This window comes from Periplaneta americana, chromosome 13 (genome assembly GCF_040183065.1).
Source record: "Periplaneta americana isolate PAMFEO1 chromosome 13, P.americana_PAMFEO1_priV1, whole genome shotgun sequence".
Classification (NCBI taxonomy): domain Eukaryota; kingdom Metazoa; phylum Arthropoda; class Insecta; order Blattodea; family Blattidae; genus Periplaneta; species Periplaneta americana.
Genome location: NC_091129.1, coordinates 53616108 through 53636845, shown reverse-complemented (window position 1 = coordinate 53636845; position 20738 = coordinate 53616108). Strand labels below are relative to the sequence as shown.

At 35.9% G+C, this 20738-nt stretch overlaps 1 protein-coding gene across 1 annotated transcript in view; it reads right to left on the bottom strand.

The window, feature by feature from the left end:
* Positions 1-3528: 3528 nt before the first annotated feature.
* Positions 3529-20738, bottom strand: part of LOC138711625 (uncharacterized) — a 79589-nt gene continuing 62379 nt past the window's right edge. The window contains exons 10-12 of the mRNA XM_069842759.1: positions 13142-13363; positions 9359-9622; positions 3529-4275 (exon numbers count right to left, since the gene is read on the bottom strand). Of these exons, the coding sequence (XP_069698860.1) occupies positions 4106-4275; positions 9359-9622; positions 13142-13363 (656 nt within the window). The 3' untranslated portion in view covers positions 3529-4105. The remainder of the gene's footprint in view (positions 4276-9358; positions 9623-13141; positions 13364-20738) is intronic.

The window sequence follows — 20738 nt, the reverse complement described above, 5'->3', positions numbered from 1 at the left end:
TCTTTCCAGAGTTTACTCTAAACCCATTAAAAGCAAATATTGGGTAACTTTTGGTGCTGTAGCCGACATTATCACCTTCATATCATTCGGACTAAAGATAACACACTAAAAAAAGGATAATATTAGAGACTTCAGTTAATTTATATTGATTTGTGTGTTAATAGCTCTCATAAATCGTAACACGTTGCATCTAACTATATAGATCATGAAGTTTGTAAGATCAGTGATAGTGATTTTATTTATGTACTTTATTTTATGAATAGCGATGAATAAAAGATTACGTCTAGGCCTACTTCATCCACGTCCTTTCTCTATCTCGTCTGCTTGTTACTTTACAAAGTATAGCCGGCCTGGGTGGCATAGTCGGTATAGCGTTTGCCTTCTGTGCTCGAGGTTGAAGCCTAACTTGAGAATGAGATTCATCAGGTGCCTCCTGTTGCCTTTTAAATTTCCACTGCTGTGTAAATCAGCACTGAGTTTTGCCAAAGTTTGCGTAATATTCTTTATAGTATAACACTCGTGTATTTTCCTCCTGACAACCCATTCAGTAAAGTCTTCGACCTCCACTTTTTCTGTTTCTCTTTAATTCAAAATTTGACCAGACCAGTGCACGGAGAGATATTTGCTCAATCTAGGCTTTCAAAAGTCGATTTCGTCAAAATTGTCTAAGGTAGAAATTAATTACTACATGAGGTACTTGAATAGTTAGGGACTGATATATCAACTATTTCCCCTCCCCTGTGTTATCAGCAGGCTTCGGTCCTGAGCACAGAAACGCATGAACAGAACGCACGGACGATAGTGTTGTTTGTAGAGTGGAGTGGGAGATGGAGCGCGCCGTTACTTCGTGTCTCAACATGTCAACAGTCCGTCATAGTACGGCACAAAATATATTTCACCCTGTACAGATGCAGTATATACAGTACATTCCTAGTGTAGACAATAAATGTCTACCGTTAAAGTATTAACGTGAGTTGTAACCTTCAGTCAGGTGTCCCTACGCCGAAGCCTGTTACACGTACCGCAGCCAAGTAGTACACACAACGGTAATGCACATTACGGACCCACCTGTTCTGCTGCAGTCACCCCACACGGGTCATGACGTCATTTATACTCCGTGTACTCTAAACCCTAATACTGGTTACTCTGTGTCCCTAGATCGAAGCCTGGTTATCAGCATAGCACTATGGTCAGAAGGAATTTGATCGTATATCGAGAACTTGTAAGATATCAAATAACATTTGGAGAAGTTTATCTGTATATTTACACTTACTGATAAGTAGAGTGCTGCATTTGGTTACTTTGAATACAAGTTTAAGTGTTTGTGAGACAACAGTTCACGCTGCAATCTCTCCTCGCACGCTCCGTACTGTGTGTTTACATCTATTTATTTGTGTACCTGTGTGTTTGTGTTTAAGTCGGTGAACAAGAAGAAAAGTATTCTTATACGAACTACCACTTGGATTAAATAACAATATTAACTAAGTATTTATTCAAAGGCACCCTATATCCAATAAAAAATAATTTTATAAGGAATAGACAAAACTAAAAAATTTTCAGGAGCTAGCCACTTTATTTTTGGAAGCCAGCACATTTTGCTCACACATGCAATGAGAAACTCATTCGAACTAAGATAAAGATACATTTACTGAAATATATTAAACACTATTAAATATCTTTGTAGTGCAAACATACGCTCTCAGAAACGCTCTGAAGTTATGTAGGACAATATCTTGAGATGCGCAATAAATGTAACAAAATTAATCTAAAATCACATTCCTACATAAAAGAAATAAGTCTTAAAATTTTTGAACTCAACAAACAATTCAGGCACCACATAAAAATTTTTAAACATCTTGATTGCACAACTTTCAACACTAATATGTGAAAGCATTATATACTTTGAATTCCGAAAAAAAAAATTAGTCGCCGTGGCTATATGCTGCTCGGAATTTGTCTATTTCTTATTTTTACAATAAATGAAACGCATTACGATACTTTAGATTTAATTAAAGGTTGGAATTAACAAAAGAAAAACCAAATGTCAGCACAAACATGAAATAAATCAAATATGACTCCGTGCTTTACGAGTCTCTACACATTACAATGAATGATGTAAATATTTTAAGTGTTTCAAATGGAAAATGTCTACTTCATTTTGATAAAATATATGTTCTTCTTTCCTCATGACATGCAGGCTATTAAATTCTCATATTACAGCATTAATTTCCAAGGCCCTAACTTTGTTTTGTTTTCGTATATTCACTGAACATGAACAGTACACCTCAACTCTGCAGTAGGGTCGGGTGCCTCCGATCTATATTTCATAAATACCTACACTATTAAGAGTCGCTTGGAGGCTTTAGGTAACCAAACGCAGGACTCTAGTGAAAAGTATAGACTGTTTTCTTAGTTCAACAAGATGGAATGAGTATAAGTGTGCACGGGATATACATTACCTCACGTGACCTTCAGCAGAAACCCTGCTCACAAACACAAAGTAACGCGCACTACAGGGTCACTCTAAACAGTTTCCTTACTTCTAAACAAATATAATGTACTTCAGGTTCGCAGTGTTTATGATATTATGCACTACTAGTTCAAATAGAGGTGCCTAAAACAAGTACGAAAGTACAGAAGTGGGTAGAGGAATTCGGAAGACAGTATGTTTGTAAGTTGCGACATAATTGGTATAATTTATGTAAGACTGACATAATCTATTCTACAAGATGGTATTTACAACAGCACTGTTATTAAAAAAAAACATATAAACCATTTGAAATTGATAGAAAGAAGTGAATCTGACAACCTACCTTCAGCATCAGTGGACGAATTTAACAGAGATCTGTATGAAATGATTGTAAATACCAACATTCATTTCAACAACGTTAAGCACTTTAAAAATTTTGTTGGATAGTACTTTTATATTAGGGCAGTACCTGTGTTATAGTAGTATCGGTATTTTAAATTAAATTTTACAGCAAACATTATAGTAATATAGGCTTAAACAATTCATTCAGGGCAGTACCTGTGTTACAGTTGTACCGGTGGTTTAAGTTACAATTTTACAACAAAGGTTATCTTAATATGGGCTTAAACATTGCAAGTGCCTCTGATACGTTAACATTTAAGGTTAAAATTTTGCATCATATATTGTTGTAATATAGGCTTAAACATTTCATTAATAGTAGTGTCTGTGAAACAGTAATGTTTTAAGTTAAAAGTTCACAGCAAAGACTATGTTTATTCTTTTGTAATACACAACACAACCCGACTATTGAAATCATTCTTTTTTTGTGTATACTGCGGTTGTTAATCTTGATGCAGGAGTAGTCTCTTTTGAATCTTACAGCACTTCGTGCCACTACTCTTCGTCAAGTCATTTCGCACTTTGCACAAACTCCGTACTCACTTAACTTCAGAGAGTAGTGGCTAAGATTCCGATCTCTAGTGGTAAGTATTGTGAAATCGGAGCAATCGCTTTGAAACGAGGTGTGTTATTTTTCGGGTAGTAATGAATATTCAGTATTTGATATCATAATAATTTTATTACAGTTTTCATTACCTATCTATAGAAATATTTGTTCAATACTAACTTAATCTGCAGATGCCTTCTTATCAGTCAATACTGTGAAATTTGTAATGAAAAAGCAAGTGGAGGGTACATTTTCATGGCAGAATACTTCTGTTTCCATAGCTATTCCTATATGACCATGCCTTTATTACCGTTATATCATCTCAGTTTTTACAAACCTTCTTTTTTTAGTTCGGAAGGGTATTTTAAGACACAATTACCTACATTATAATCGGAGAGAGTATATTTATTTGACATGCAGTGAACTGAAAACAGTCCAAGTAATTCAAAGGAAAAACATATTTTGTACTTGTAAGATATGTAGCATGTGCTCGTGGTCATGGAGTAAGCGAATTTTAATAATTCAATAAAGACATTCCTTGAAACTACATCACAACCATATGCAATGGTCTGAAAGCATCATGAACACAAGAATTTTAATCTTTTACATCATATGGTGAAACCTGCATTCAATCTCAAATGATCGTAAGATCTTGAGCACATACTTCGCTTCAGACTGGTTTATTGAAACTAAACTCTAATCCTCTTGAAGTTAAGATTGATCTCCTTTAGGGGATGTAGTAAAAATGATTTTGGATCGTACTTCAGCACCTTCGGGGTGTCCTTGCATGGAGTCACTTCGAAGTTTGAGAGGATGTGTACTAGGGCTGTTTTCACCTGCATCACGCCGAATCTCTTTCCTGTAACACAGAATAATTTTAGATTACTACTACTACTACTGCTACCAGCACCACCACCAGCAACACCATTAACACTACCAAAACCAGCACCACCACCCCAACCACTACTGTATGAATAGAATATTAAGAGACTTTGCTTAGCTTTTTGTATTGATTTGTATGTGAATATCTGTCGTAATTCATAAATTATTACATCTGGCCATAGATAATCAGATCTGTAAAAACATCAGTGACAGTGCGATTTTCCCATGATTTTATGGACCATTACACTTTCACTACATCATCCTACTTTTGACCAATAAAAGAGTACGGAACAACTTGTTTCAACCAATCATGGCTGCTTATCCTACAATTTTTATCACCTCCCTACTATTTGTTTTATCATCTCCCTAGCATTTGTTTCTTTGTTTGCCAACATTGTACTTTCAATAATTCTATCTTTTCATATGATTCATGTTTATTTCATCGTCCATAATTAAAACTTTTCTATCATTTATCTTGTTACAACATTCCTCATTAAGGATATACATAAATATACTTGGACTTCTCCAGATGAATTGACACACAACCAGATAGATCACATCTTGATAGATAAAAGAAGACATACTAGTATAGTAGACATTCGAACCTTCAGTGGGCAGACTGTGATTCTGACCATTATTTGATAATTGGAGAACTAAGAGAAAGACTATCAGTAGCCAAGCGAGTAGAGCAACAAGTTAATATTAGAAGATTCAATATTCCGAAATTAAGGAACGAGGAAACTAAGCAACATCATCAGGTCGAAATTTCAAATAGGTTTGCCGCTTTAGCAATTTCCGACTAAGTTGAAGACTTAATGTTAATAGCGTGTGGGGAAAATATCAGAGATAATATCAAAATTGCAGCTGAGCAGAGCATAGGTTATTATGAAACTAAGAAAAAGAAACCGTGGTTTAAAATTGTTGTATAGTAGTAGAAAGTAGGAAACAGGCAAAATTTAAATTCTTACAGGATCTACTTGAGGCGAATAGAGATAATTATTTCAATAAAAGACTGGAAGCAAATCATATACTTAGGAATAAAAAGACAGATTACTTGAAGGAAAAACTGAATGAGGTAGAAAAAATAATAAGGATAAAAACATTAGAGATTTATATAAGGGCATAAAAATTTAAGAATGATTATTATTATTGCCATTGTTGTTATTTTATTATTTTACTATTTTATTATTATTTTATGGCGATTCAAACTGTGTATAGTTATAGCACGAATGGCCGTGTACAGGTTCGTCCGAAGGATCATGTGTACATGTGTTTCTATATATTGTGTATCAATAAATGCACTTCATTCATTCATAAAAGTCATGGCGGGCTCAATATGGACACTTTGTCTCTTCTTAATTCACACTATATTACACGTTGGTTTGTTTGATGCTTTCGTGTTGAAATTGTTGAATTCACTTACAACTAACGGATATTTAAGAGGCTTCCCTCCCCGATTATCTCCTGGCCTAGTTGCTTCATAAGTGTTGTCTTCTTGGTATCACTTGTGAGGTTCAGACTGTCTTCGGACAGTTGATTTCATATTTTGTTTGTTTGTACCGTCTAATTCTGTAGCTGTTCTATTTTTATCCCTTTCAGAGCATCGTGATTTCGTCAGTGTCTTCCATACCAACTCTTTCTTCATATTTATAACTCACTTTAGAATTATATAAAAAGTGTTTAAAATGCGCCTGTTGCTGTTGGTGATATTAAACGCTCCATATTTTCTTCTTTTTGCAGTTATCTCATTATCATAACAGAGAATTATGCCTAATTGCGATTCATGCATATTGTTGTAAGACATTTAAGAAAACTGCATGAATAATTTCGGATATTTTTATTATTAATCTACATAATTATTATGATATTCAGTCCTTGTTTTGTAAATAAAATTGTTAGGCCTAAGTCTTGCATTTATCTTATCTTGTTTCTGTTATTTCACCACATTGACAAAACTCATAACTTACATCTACAAAAGAAATGCATTTATATCGAACGGGCTTTGAACTCAAATTTTCGACACGGGACACTGAGACAAATTCCAATTCAAGCTCAATTAATTTCTTTGTTTCATACTTGCATAATCTTTCCATTAGCCTTAATGAAGACATGCCAAATTCATTACACCTTACACTGTAATAGAAACAGACTGATAACTTTAAATCCGCTTTTATTGTATCTTCCAACAGAATCCAATATGGTAAAGAAAATCACATACAGAAAATCTGTTTTCCCTACAAGACTAGATGAAAAGAGTGAATCTGCACGAAGAGCCGTGTCTAACATTATGTGCTTAAAGAGAGCCTACCGTAATCGCTATCCAAAATCAAGATGTCTTTAATAATAATAATAATAATAATAATAATAATAATAATAATAATAATAATAATAATAATAATGATTTATTTTAGCTGGCAGAGTTAAGGCCGTAAGGCCTTCTCTTCCACACAACCAGCAAAAAGTGTATATACATATGCATGAACTTACAAAGAATTCAACAATTTGATTTAGATGAGAGTTACATGTATACAAGAGTTATTTACGAATTAAACAACAAAATACTATGAACTATTAATTAAACACTGAAATAAACTGGGTAGCAGAATTAAACTAAAATACATAGAATGTTAATATATTTCAAATTATATTAGATAATAGAAAGAGATTATTATGAGACAATTTTGAAAATGCAGCACAATCAGGATGATGTCTAAAGAAAAAAAGCAACAGTGTAGTCAGTAATATTTTAAATCAGTATGATTGGAGTGAAATGCTAATAAGGTTATCTTTTAAGCTGTTCTTAAAGGTGTTTGTTGTCTTGCAGCCCCTAATACTTTGTGACAAGGAATTCCATTGACGCGAGGTGGATATTGTAAAAGATGAGGAATAACAAGATGTTCTATGAAGAGGTATATTTAGCGTGCCACAGATAAGTGATCTGGTATTTACGTCGTGGTTAGAGTATAGATAAGAGAAACGAGACGAAAGGTAATTTGGTGTTGAGGTGTGCAGAATTCGAAAGAGTAAAGACAAAGAGTGTAAAGTTCTGCGTTCTTTAAGTCGGAGCCACGAGAGACTTGCGAAGGACGGTGATATGTGATCATATCGTCGGATGTTGCACACGTATCTGATGCACATATTCTGAGCTCGCTGTAACTTGACTGACAGTTCAGAACTTAGATCACTTAACAAAACGTCACAATAATCGAAGTGCGGCATTACTAGGGTTTGTACTAGGGTAAGTTTTAGTTGCTGGGGCAAGAAGTTTCTCAAGCGACTCAAAGAGTGAAAGGAGGAACAGATTTTCTTTATCGTTTCTTTAACTTGAAAATTCCAACTTAGATTATTATCAAAAAAGAAGCCAAGATTTTTTACGACAGATGAATAAGGGATTAGCGTGTTGTTAAGGGTAACAACTGAAAGATTACTGTTATTAAGGGAGTTAACTACACGCTTATGTCCAATAATTATGGCTTGAGTCTTACTTGGGTTAAGTGCGAGTCCGAAATTGGCCGCCCAAGTGGAGACAGTGGCTAGGTCACAATTTAACTTGTCAATCGATTCATTGATCGTATTGGGTCTGGAATGTATGTAAAGTTGTAGGTCGTCGGCATAGAGGTGATATCGGCAATACTGTAAGTTCTTTGATACGTCATTAATGTAGATAGAGAAAAGTAGTGGTCCTAATACGGAGCCCTGCGGCACTCCCGCCTTTGTGTATCGCCATTGGGAGAATTATGTCTTACAGTGGACATTAAATCTCTCCTTTACAATACCTACTTGTGTATGATTTTAACATGATCATTTCGTAACATTTCCTGTTGTATCACACATGAGGCACTTACCAATGCATATGCACATCTGAGGTACTTACAAATACATAATCTCATCTGAAGTACTTACCAGTGCATAAGCACATCTGAGGAACTTACCAATGCATAAGCACATCTCAGGTACTTACCAGTGAATAAGCAGATCTCAGGTATTTACCAGTGTATAATCACATCTGAGGTACTTACAAATGCATAAGCAGATCTGAGGTACTTACCAATGCATAAGCACATCTGAGGTACTTACCAATGCATAAGCACATCTGAGGTACTTACCAATGCATGAGAACATCTGAGGTACTTACCAATGCATAAGCACATCTGAGGTACTTACCAATGCATGAGTACATTTGAGATACTTACCAATGCATCAGCACATCTGAGGTACTTACCAATGCATGAGTACATTTGAGGTAGTTACCAATGCATCAGCACATCTGAGGTACTTACCAATGCATGAGTACATTTGAGGTACTTACCAATGCATCAGCACATCTGAGGTACTTACCAACCAATGCATCAGCACATCTGAGGTACTTACCAATGCATCAGCACATCTGAGGTACTTACCAATGCATGAGTTCATTTGAGGTACTTACCAATACATCAGCACATCTGAGGTACTTATCAATGCATGAGTACATTTGAGGTACTTACCAATGCATCAGCACATCTGAGGTACTTACCAATGCATGAGTACATTTGACGTACTTACCAATGCATCAGCACATCTGAGGTACTTACCAATGCATGAGAACATTTGAGGTACTTACCAATGCATAAGAACATTTGAGGTACTTAATAATTCATAAGCACATCTGAGGTACTTACCAATGCATGAGCAAATCTGAGATACTTATCAATGCATAAGCACATCTTATGTAGATAGATGGATTTATTTGGCAATATTAAACATACAGGTGCACTACACTATTAGAATTTGCTCTGAAATCCAGTGCACGGGTCTTTTGACCGTACGTGCTTTACAAAACAAATCCTACTTTGTAGGTTTCACCCGCTCACCTTGATTAAATCTAACCATTCTCCATAAAACACACAGATTAATATGAAAATGGTACAAACAAAACACATATCATATATCCTAACCTAACATACAAACAGCATAAAAGTGTATAATTCAATAGTTACCATTGTCCCTTCGTCAGTTCGTATCATAAACATGCGATGTACTTACCAATGCATACGACTAAGCACATGTGAAATACTTACCAATGCATAAGCGAGGTCCTACTCCAAACGGCATATATGTATAAGGCGAGTAGGTTAACTTGTTTTCTTCTGTGAATCGTTCCGGGTCGAATTTTTCCGGGTTTGGGAAGTACTTCGGGTTATTGTGGAAGCCGAGAAGAGGAATGTAGATCACAGTTCCCTTCGGGAGAACGATTGTCCCCTTTCCATCAGGGCTCGGAATTTCGTAGTCTTGGACACATTCTCTATCCAGGAACCCGAGGACCGGGTGCATCCTAAGAGTTTCTGTAGCAAGGAAATGGTGTTTAAATGGCGAGACATTTCAGTACAACAATAAAATGAAAGTTTGGATTTCCTTCATGAAGTGTGGATATCTTTTATTGGACAGACATTCAAGAGTAAAATAATGTTAGGCCTACATTATAATGGTAAATGTACCCTATAGGCCTATTTCCTTTTGTGTCCGTACTTGCTACTTATCCACATATGGTATCATAATATGTATGGCTCATATGGTTGATATATCGTCGTTGTTCCTGCAATACCTCATATGTGATATATTTATCGTTTTTCAGATTTTTGCTCTATAAAATAGCTTAAGTAGTGATACAGGAAATGATAAAATTTCCTATATGTAATTATATTTCTTTCTTCGAAAATGTAAGAATTCACAGTCTCCTATGTACGGCTGCCATAGGATGAATAAATGTGTTTTTTCCTCCTACTCAAAAATTGTATATTTTGTACATAGGAGTTATTGCAGGAACAACGACGATATGCACTTAATACATATCCTCTTGGCATATCATCGTACATTAGGCACACGTACTTGTCCACACTTGCAGGCTTATATAATTTCTTTCATTCCGTGACAAGTACCTCCATCGGAGACAAAAACTCGTTGTTTATCACCATACTCTGCTTTTAAGTACGTTGTAACAATTTCCGGGTGCCCAGACGTTTTGTCCATAGATATTTCGTCAATAGAACAAAAACGTCCATACGACATTTCGTCCACGCAACAATTATGGTCATGCGAAAATTTGCCCATAAACTGTTTACCCACACATTTTTCGTACATTTAACAATACGTCCACAATTATATTATGTCCAAACACCAACACGTGAACATATAGGGAGTGATTCAAATCTTATATTGCAGAAGAATATGGTAGATAGTACTAAAACAAACGTTTTTATTACATATATATATATATATATATATATATATATTTTTTTTTTTTTTTTTTTTTGTGTGTGTGTGTGTGTATGTGTGTGTGCTCATATTTATAAGTTCCAGTGTTTCACTGTATTTAAAATAACATAAGTTCTGCAAGAAATTAGTTAATACATATAAATCACTTTCTTCTTCTTCTTCGTCTTCTTCTTCTTCATCCTCGGAATACAATTTTAAGTTGTAACTTATCACCCGTAAATATTGGAGGATGTTATCCTGCTCTTTATACTCTTCGTATTTACTGACAATTTTTTCAATCCGTTCCTTATTCAAAATATATTTTTTTAATCGGCGCTCGTACATTTCTATGCCCCACTCTTAACTGTGTTTTCTAGCCTAGTCTTTTTCTTGTTTCACGAATGATAATGGTATTTGTAATTTTGATGCTTCAAAATGAGTTTATCCCTAGTGGAATTTATGAGCCTGGAGACCATTTTCGATTGCATTGAATACTAACTTGTCGGATTTAAAATAATGCGAATATAACTTTCCAAATTTAGTAATGTGAACACTTGCCGAGCAACGTTGTACGTACGAGTAGAAAGCCTTTGAATATAACTATAACGTGAACAGTTGCCGAGCAACGTTGTGGATAAAAAGCCTGTTATGTAGGAGACAGACGAAATGTAATTTGGTGAAATGTTCCATGGACGAACTGTTTCATGGGCGAAATCATATTTGGTCAAATATTTTATGGACGAAATATCTGTGGGTGAAATGTTTTATGGACGAAATATCTGTGTGTATTTTGCGCGGGCATATATTCTATTGCTCTAATATCTGTTGTCATGTTGTCCATGGACGTAATGTATTGGACGAAACGTCCTGGAAGCAATTTTCGTCCACGATATGATAATATATTTTTGCATATAACAAATTTGTACGCAACTCAAGACTGTAAAATAAACTTATTGTTTAATATCGTAAAAAGGAAAATGAAAATATGATTGCCCACAGTTGAAGCTGTGAATTACTGTGGCTGACACAGAAGTACTTACAAACGAGAATAAACTGCATTATAAAATCCCAGCAATCGCCGGAAACATAACTGTACATGATATAAGTTGTATAACTGTATTGATTTCCTCGAAATAATAATAATAATAATAATAATAATAATAATAATAATAATAATAATAATAATATTTATTATAAAGAAAAGAAGCTGATACAACATATCAACAAAAAATTCCCAAAATATGCGAAAACATGCACCACCAAAATTGCGTTTTTTGACTGGAGAAACATCAGTTACTGTTCAAGGAGGTCAAAAGAAGGATAGAAATGGGAAAGGAAATTTTTCATACAAGACGGAGCATCTTTTGCGAACCTCTGGAAAAATAACTAAAGAAGAGACTAATGAAATGCTTTGTGTGGAGTATTGCATTGTATGGAGAGGAAACATGGACATTACGACGAAGTGAAGAGATCCGACTAGAAGCATTTGGAATGTGGATAACCTATGGGGAAGAATGGAACTTGTGAAATGGATAGACAGAATAAGAATGAAGCTCTGTTGGAAAGACTGGGTGAAGAAGACTGATTCTGAAACTGGTCAAGAAGAGAAAAAGGAATTAGTTGGACCACTGGTTGAGAAGAAACTGCATACTGAAGTATGCAATGGAAGGAATGGTGAACAGGAGAAGAGTACAGATCAGAAGAAGATAAATCAAATGATAAACGACATTAAGATTTATGGATCATATGCGGAGACTAAGAGAAAGGCAGATAACAGGAAAGATTGAAGAATTCTGGGCAGAAAACTATGAATGAATGAATATTAATAAGTACATAATATGTTTCAATCCAATATAAGAGGTATTACGAGTACATAACTATCAGAGTTCGTGAAGAATACATTACAAGGATGACAGGAATATGATTCGAATACTTAAAATTATTCTGCAGCAGACCTACCAACCAAAAGTACGATGAAACGTGAGTTACCCTATAAAGAGATGAGATGATGACGATGTTATGTAGTGAGCGGAACTTCAAAATAGGACGAAACCATGACGATGATGAAAATTGTTTTTGTTATATCTGTAATTACAATGTTATGAAAATAATGTAATGCAGCGATAGTGCTTACATTAATAGTGGTTACAATTGCAATCACAAAACAATACGTAGTAAGTTGTAATTATATGAAGATATTTTTTTTTTATTTTCTTGTGAACTTGATCTAAAACTTTCGAGACCTACCATTTAATATGTTATTAATTATCCTGATAGAATACTTCTTAACTGTAAACTTCAAGAACACAAAAGAAGAAATTGTATCTAGCTTTCTTTGGAATCTGACAATTCTCACAGAGTTATTGTGAATATTAAGGTCAGAATATGAGAACGGTATCAATTTAATTAACTTCACATACTTACATTAATATCTAAATGATTTAGGAAACTAAATCATAGTACGTAGCCTAATTGTGATTTAAAACTACTGAAGATATACTTGGCTTTAAGAATATGTATTTGCATGGAACTAGGAATCAGTACACCTTCTTCTCAACCATCCCCGAAACAGTGTATGTGTCTATATAAACTGTTCCCGTGCGACTTACCCGAGACCACCATTTCGAGATAGGACATCTCATTGATGCCGTCGTATGTCACTTCCTGGTTGTGTTTGTCTAAATTCTCCATGATCTCTTCCCTGAGGCGACTCTGAATTTCAGGGTGGAAAGCCAAATGGTACATAGCATAGGTCGTGGTGGAGCTGGAAGTCTCAAACCCTGCAACGATGATCTGCAAGGCCTGCGCTATTAACATTTCATTGTCCAACTCTGGAAAAAAACGTAATGATTGAGCGGACTCGAAATAAATTCAATACAATCACACACCCTAGCTAAATACGTTAATAACGTACTTAAACGATAATTAGTGATAAAACCACAGTCTTGATGATTGTTTTAGTCTATTATTTAACATTTCTCTAGATATTTACTTTAAAACTTGTTATAATATATGTATAGAACCTTACTAAAGCTTTAAATTTTAAAAGTGTTACAATTGTTTAAAAAATACTACTTACCAGCAGATAATATGCGACATAGATTCCATTGTTTCCAATGAGTACTCAACACAACAACAGAACAAAGTCTTAAAAATTAATAGTACTACTGCTGCTGACTTTCGTTTAGTTACAAAATTCTTAGAAGAATCACAGCTCCCTTATCATACTTTTCGTAATCCAGATACCAAGAGACTGGAAGTCGTTTTACGCAATGTTCCTCATTCTCTAACAGATAATGATGTTATCTTGGAGCTTAAATCCCTCAAACTGCCTGTTATTAAAGTTACCAGGCTTTTCTATAGAGACAGACAACCTATGCCGCTCTGCGCAGTGGAATTAGATAACAATGAACAGGGTAAGAAGATTTTTGATATAAAACAAATTCAACATGTTCTCATTAGAGTAGAATATCGCCGAAAACCCCGAAACATTCCTCAGTGTACAAGATATCAGCGTTATGGTCACACTAAAAACTTTTGCCATCTCACACCACGCTGTGTGAAGTGTCCTCAAAATCATCACGTTTCTGAATGCACTAAACCTAAAGAAGCCGAACCAACATGTATAAACTGTGGAGGAGCACATTCAGCAAATTTTAAGGGTTGTAGTTATTATCTTGGCTTAAAGAAAAAGTCTGATTCAAATCCTCCACAGCAAAACCTCTCAACATCACCGCCAACCTTAAATTTGCAAAATTTTCCTAATCTTACAGCAAATTCTCCTTCTGCCTCGCCATCTACACCTTCTTGGCCACACTCAGTACCTATTAAAACAAATGTTACCAATACTTCAATTCAAGATACCGCTCCTGCTACAGATGTTATTGGAAACTTAATTCAATTAGTGATAACTTCCCTGAAACCACACCTACCTGTGATAAAACTTTCTTCCTCCAACTTGTCACAGGCCTTCTCAATAATGAACATTAATGTCAATAAAACGTTCTCTGAACTGATTATTTTAAACTGGAACGCAAATGGAGTCAAAGCTAAGCGAGGAGCTTTCTTAGAATTTCTCTCTCGACACAATGTAGCTGTAGCGTGTGCTACTGAGACTCATCTTATTCACTCAGAGAAGTTTACAGTTCCTGGTTACAATATTTATAGAACTGATCGTGTTGCTCCGGAAGCCTCTGGTGGTGTGGCAATTATAATTAGGAAAAATATACAGCATCACTCAGTACTTCTGCCAGAACTGAACTGTTTAGAAGCCTGTGCTATTGAGATAACTTCACATAACCTTCCACAGTTTACTATAATTTCAGCATATAAACCACCAAAAGTACGTTTGAATTCTCAAGATGTTGTTACACGTTTTTTCTAATACTACACCAACAATACTTTTAGGAGACTTAAATAGTAAACATCAAATATGGGGATGTCGTGTAACCACACGTAACGGAAGACGATTACTATCTCAGACGAAAACTCTATTAATATCGATGCACCTTTGGAACCCACGTTCTATCGACCTAACATATTACCTGATATACTGGACATAGCTTTGCACAAATATATTCAGAACACCTCAAACATGCGTGTATTACATTAATTAGACTCCGATCATTGTTCTGTTCTGATTTCATATGACGACAACCCTATGCTTCGCTCTCCTCCCAATCGACTTATCGAGGGTACTATAAACTGGAACAACTTTCAACTAAACCTAGACGATGTTTTGCAGCCCACCAGCAACTTGAAAACAATCACCGATGCTGATGCAGCAGTTCGTACTTTCACTGATGCTATTACTTCATCTATTCGAGCAGCAACAGTTCCGACAAGACGGGTACATAGAAAATTTTATCACGAAACTCTTCCCTCAAAAATAAAACGGCTTATAAAGGAGAAACATCAAACCCGTCGATTGTGGCAAAAACATAGAGAACCATGGCAGCATCACCGCCTAAATCAACTAACAAGAGAGGTAAAAAAATTGTCGGACGAACACCGATTCATATCTTATCAACGCCATCTAGCCACTTTATCTCCAGAAGATTCCTCTCTTTGGAAAGAGACAAAGAGATTATTGAAAGAGCCATGTATAATTCCACCTTTACAACAAGACGGTTGTCAATATGCAAGTGACAATAAAAAGTGTGAAATTTTCGCAGACACCTTTCAAGCCTTTTTCATACCAAACCCAATCAAGAATAAAGAATTGAACGAAGAAACAGAACATTTTCCGAATAATTATCCTTCAGCACCATTGCCCGTAAACTTCACCTCGCCAAATGAGATCCACTCAATTATTCAGAAACTTCCAACAAAGAAATCTCCTGGATACGATCTCATCCCTAATTTTGTATTGAACTATCTTACTCGTAAAGCTCTAGCAAACTTAGCTTCATTATTCAATGCTCTACTTCGTCTGGAATATTTCCCTGATACTTGGAAACATGCAGTAATAATTGTAATTCATAAATCTGGAAAACCTGCTTCAAATCCAATAAGTTACCATCCCATAAGTATTTTATCAACTATATCCAAAGTCTTTGAAAAGTTTTTGCTGAAACGCTTGGATACGTTTCTACTTCAAGCATCCATCCTACCTCCATATCAGCTTGGCTTTCGTCGAAATCATTCTACCAACCATCAAGTGCTTCGTATCACTGAACAAATTGCACAGGGCTTTGAAAACAAAGAACAGACTGCAGTCGCATTTCTTGACTTCACTCAAGCATTTGATCGAGTTTGGCATAACGGTCTTCGGTACAAATTACACAAGTCCGGCGTTCCAGACTATATATGCAACATAATGACTAGTTTTTGTCAAATCGCACATTCTCAGTCAGAGTGGGTTGTACTCACTCCTCTGTTAGACCCATTAGTGCTGGCGTTCCACAAGGCTCTATCTTAGGTCCGATATTATTCACTGTATATACCTCGGACATTCCTACAACACCAACTGCACAAATTGCTATGTATGCAGACGATACAGCTATTTATGCAACCCATCGCAACATTAACATAGCTCAAATCACCTTCAGGAAGCCTTAAACATCATATGCCCTTGGATTGAAAATTGGCGCATCGCACTGAACTACAATAAATGTGAAGCAATGATATTTACTTTGTGTCGTCCTGCTAATCCTCCATGCATAAACCTTTCAACCAACGTGATACCATGGAAGCCAAAGGATGAAGCTGTAAAATATCTTGGAGTGCACTTAAATCGCCGTCTGTCATGGAAACATCACATCAACAACGAACTTAAATTGGCCTACTCAAGACTCGCTAAATTATATCCGCTCCTCAACAAGAAATTATCTCTAAAGCTACAAAATTGCATGCTACTTTACACATCTCTATTACGACCTCTACTGCTTTATGCCTGTCCTGTCTGGGGAGGAGCTGCAATAAGTGAAATTAAACACATCAAGTCATTTCAAAATGAAGTCCTACGGATTTCACTCAATTCTCCTTGGTTTGTCCGTAACAGCCAACTACACAGAGAAACTGGTATTGACACAATCAAACAGTTTATTCATTAGCAAGCTAAGAAGTTCTATAACAACCTAGAAAATGTTCCAGGCGCCATCCATTACTCTCTCGGAAAGAAGTCCATATTTCCCACCGGAATCAAGAGCCGACTTCCAATGGACCTCATATTATAATCAAAATTTATCATTACACCAACCTATGTAAACAATTATTTATTAACAATTATGTTTGTTCATTGAGGAGCCCAATCTAGGCTGCCCTCAATTCAGTGTCATATATTGTATTTATATTTTTCAGAAAAGATCTGTATAGCGCTAAATGCGCTGATCGATCAATAAATTGTTAAAAAAAAAAATACTATACTTTGCATGACGGACGGTACCGTTTCGATACTTTTCTCGTGTCTTCGTCAGCGTTTGGTGAACTAGTCAGGATGCTGACGAAGACAACAAATCAGTGTGGAAACTGTGCCGTCCGCAATACAAAGTACATAGTGGGCAAAATAAAACTAACCCGGAAAATATCCATACAGTCTTTCATCTTCTATGAGTTGATCCACATATGGATTAAATAGATTCTGGATATACATAACGGTTAGCATTAACAGTTCCGTGAAATAATAGTGTTACGATGTGGACATCTTAAATTGCGCACCAAACACCAATCTTGAGATTATGCAATGGCTCTGCCAAGTACTCATGGAGATTTACTTATGCATAATGGCCCATGTTCTGTGAGGTAACATACCCTGACAGGCTGAACCAGACCTCTTCTGAAGAAATGAAAAACTGAGGATCCAAAGCTCCTGATTCCACTTCACTCAGAAACCACCGGCAGAACTCAACACGCGAAGGTTCGTCTGGAAGCTTTCACGCATGCACAACAGTAAATTCGTAGGGCTACAGATGCAGGTCCTTTTGATAATGTTTCAACACGAAGTTCTCTTAATTCCCACTTGCACAGATAAACGGCGTTGCGATTTCGTCGAATTTTCTTATTAACTCGAAATTTGGATATTTCGAATTATTTTAAATTTCTCTTGCAGTTAGATTCACTGTATATTGATGTCTATATTTTCATTCTTTTATTTTAACTGAGAAACCGGGGCAATAAGAGTGGTCTTAGAGTAAAAGGCTTAATCAAGAGGAAAACATATATAGTGACATCACCACACCAAAAAATGAAATTCATTTCGGCTAAACTTTGTATTAATATGAAATTCAAGGAGGATATATTCGGAAATAATCATAGAACCATAAATGCAGGCTGAAAGAAGAGTTCATAACTGATTTCCAAAAATAATGTATCAAACAGGGAAATAGTTGTGATATTCCGTATCCTGACTGACCATGACCTTCTGAATGCTCATCTATACCGAATCTCCATTGTCCCATCAAACGAGTTAAGATTTTTTAGGAGGAACTGATATTGTTATTGACTATGTCCATAACAAAACTGTATAATTAAATTACATAAGTTAGGTCAGATGCAACAGTATTCATGAGTAGAATAGTTATATACAAAAGAAGTAATTTGAGACAGTTGTATGAACACTTTTTAAAGATTGAATAAAATTAATAAAATCGGTTAAAAACCATACATGTTTCGGAGGGATGTTCCTCCATCTTCAGTGGTAGTACCACGACGTAGGTGTGGATGTACGACCGCGTAACGTAGCTTAAGTCTTCCTTAAGCTACGTTACGCGGTCGTACATCCACACCTGCGTCGTGGTACTACCACTGAAGATGGAGGAACATCCCTCCGAAACATGTATGGTTTTTAACCGATTTTATTAATTTTATTCAATCATTAAAAAGTGTTCATACAACTATATCAAATTACTTTTATTCTATATAACTATAAAAACTGTAGAACATCAAAATACTGAATATAAATCAACGAGTGATCTTAACAGAGAAGTACGGAGATAAATGACATTGAGCGAAATGTCAGGAAATAAATAAATAATATTTTGCTGTGATCTCCCTATACACTCACAGTGTTGTAGTACGAAGACATTTTCTAAACTGGAAGATATTCGAGAAATGGTAGGAAAATTTGCCCGGAATGTTTTTATTTGATTATTCCGTAAGTTTACAATGTTAACATAATTTCTGACAAACGAAATAGAAATCAAATCACTATAGTGTAAGTTTGATAATCACTGCCAACCTACCATTCTGAAGGATATTTCTTCTAGCATCAAGTATAATTCTGCGCGATCTGTCCACTGCACTGATCGTCTAACAAATTTATTTCCTTCATATTCTCCATGTTTTTTGTGGTCGAGATTTTTCATTACTTCTTTTTCGAATATACAGTATGCGACAAAATAAACGATATTGAAAATTTGCTCAAATGCTGTCCACGTTTCCCTACCAACAAAGTATTTATTTATTGTATATAGTAATTTGACATATTGTGAATTCTGCAATTATGGTTCTCACAACAGAAGAGAAGGTGTTTATCGTGAAACATTATTTCCGGTCATACGGAGTAGGACGTCAGAATGGGCGAAGTTTGCTTCGAGTTAAAAAACAGTACGAGGAGAGATTTAATAAGAAGGCACCAAATAACAGAATAATGTTAGCTGTCATTTAAAAGTTCCGTCATAGGGGATCAGTCTTATCTCAACGAAAGGGGACAACAGGGCGTCCAAATACCGTCAGTACAAACAAGAATCATGGACGACTTCTCCAACAGATATTTCAGTCCCCAAAGCGTAGTCTACCACGAACATTGCTTGGTTTGAGCGATATGTCTGTTCGGCGGATGTTTAAATAGCTGGGTGGCTTTGCATACCGCATTCAAGTTGCTTAGAGTCAAATAGAAAGGGATGAGCAATCCTGATTACAATATTACAGGCAAATATTGCCTATGGCATATCAGGATCCACATTTCTTCTCCAACATATGGTTTTCAGATGAAAGCCATATTCATCTTGATGGCTACATCAACCGATAAACAACTGATTTTTTGGAGTTTGAACGGCCTGATGTAGTTAAACAGGAACCACTGCACAGTGTTCGGGGATACAATTTTTTGCGCCGTGTCCGGTCATGGAATATTGGGCCCATTTTTCGTCGAGGATGCTGCACAGTATCCAAAAAGTATGAACCAGGCACTCACAGAGAACTCATTATTACCCCATTCGTGCGGGATTTGCGCCGTTTTTGTCGCACCAGAAATTTACCCCTCTAACGACAATGGATGCAGTAAGATGGAGCTACAGCCCACACCGCGCAGGAGTCACTTGCACTTCTACAACGACACTTTCCAGATCCCCTAATTTCTCGTGGAACGCCATTCCCGTATCCTTCCTGCTTCCCGGATCTCAAGGCCCCAGGTGCCTAATTATGGGACATGTTGAAAGAATCGCTTTTCAAGACAGATGACCCACCTACACATATTCCCAAATTACGCGAAATGATAACGACATTTTAGTGTTCTTACAGCAATCTTTACTTATCAACATGTTCAATAATCTCCAGAAACGTCATGAACAATGTGTGATACATGATGGTACACATTTTAAACACACTGTACCGACTCAATTAAATTACTTTTCAGTGTAGTTCGTTTTGCCCTTTATTGTATTTGTAGATCTATGCTATTTTGACAGTTCGTCTTCAAGCATTTTTATAGCATATGCCCATAACATATTAACTTTCTGGTTAATTAATCATCCAGAATATTCAGTC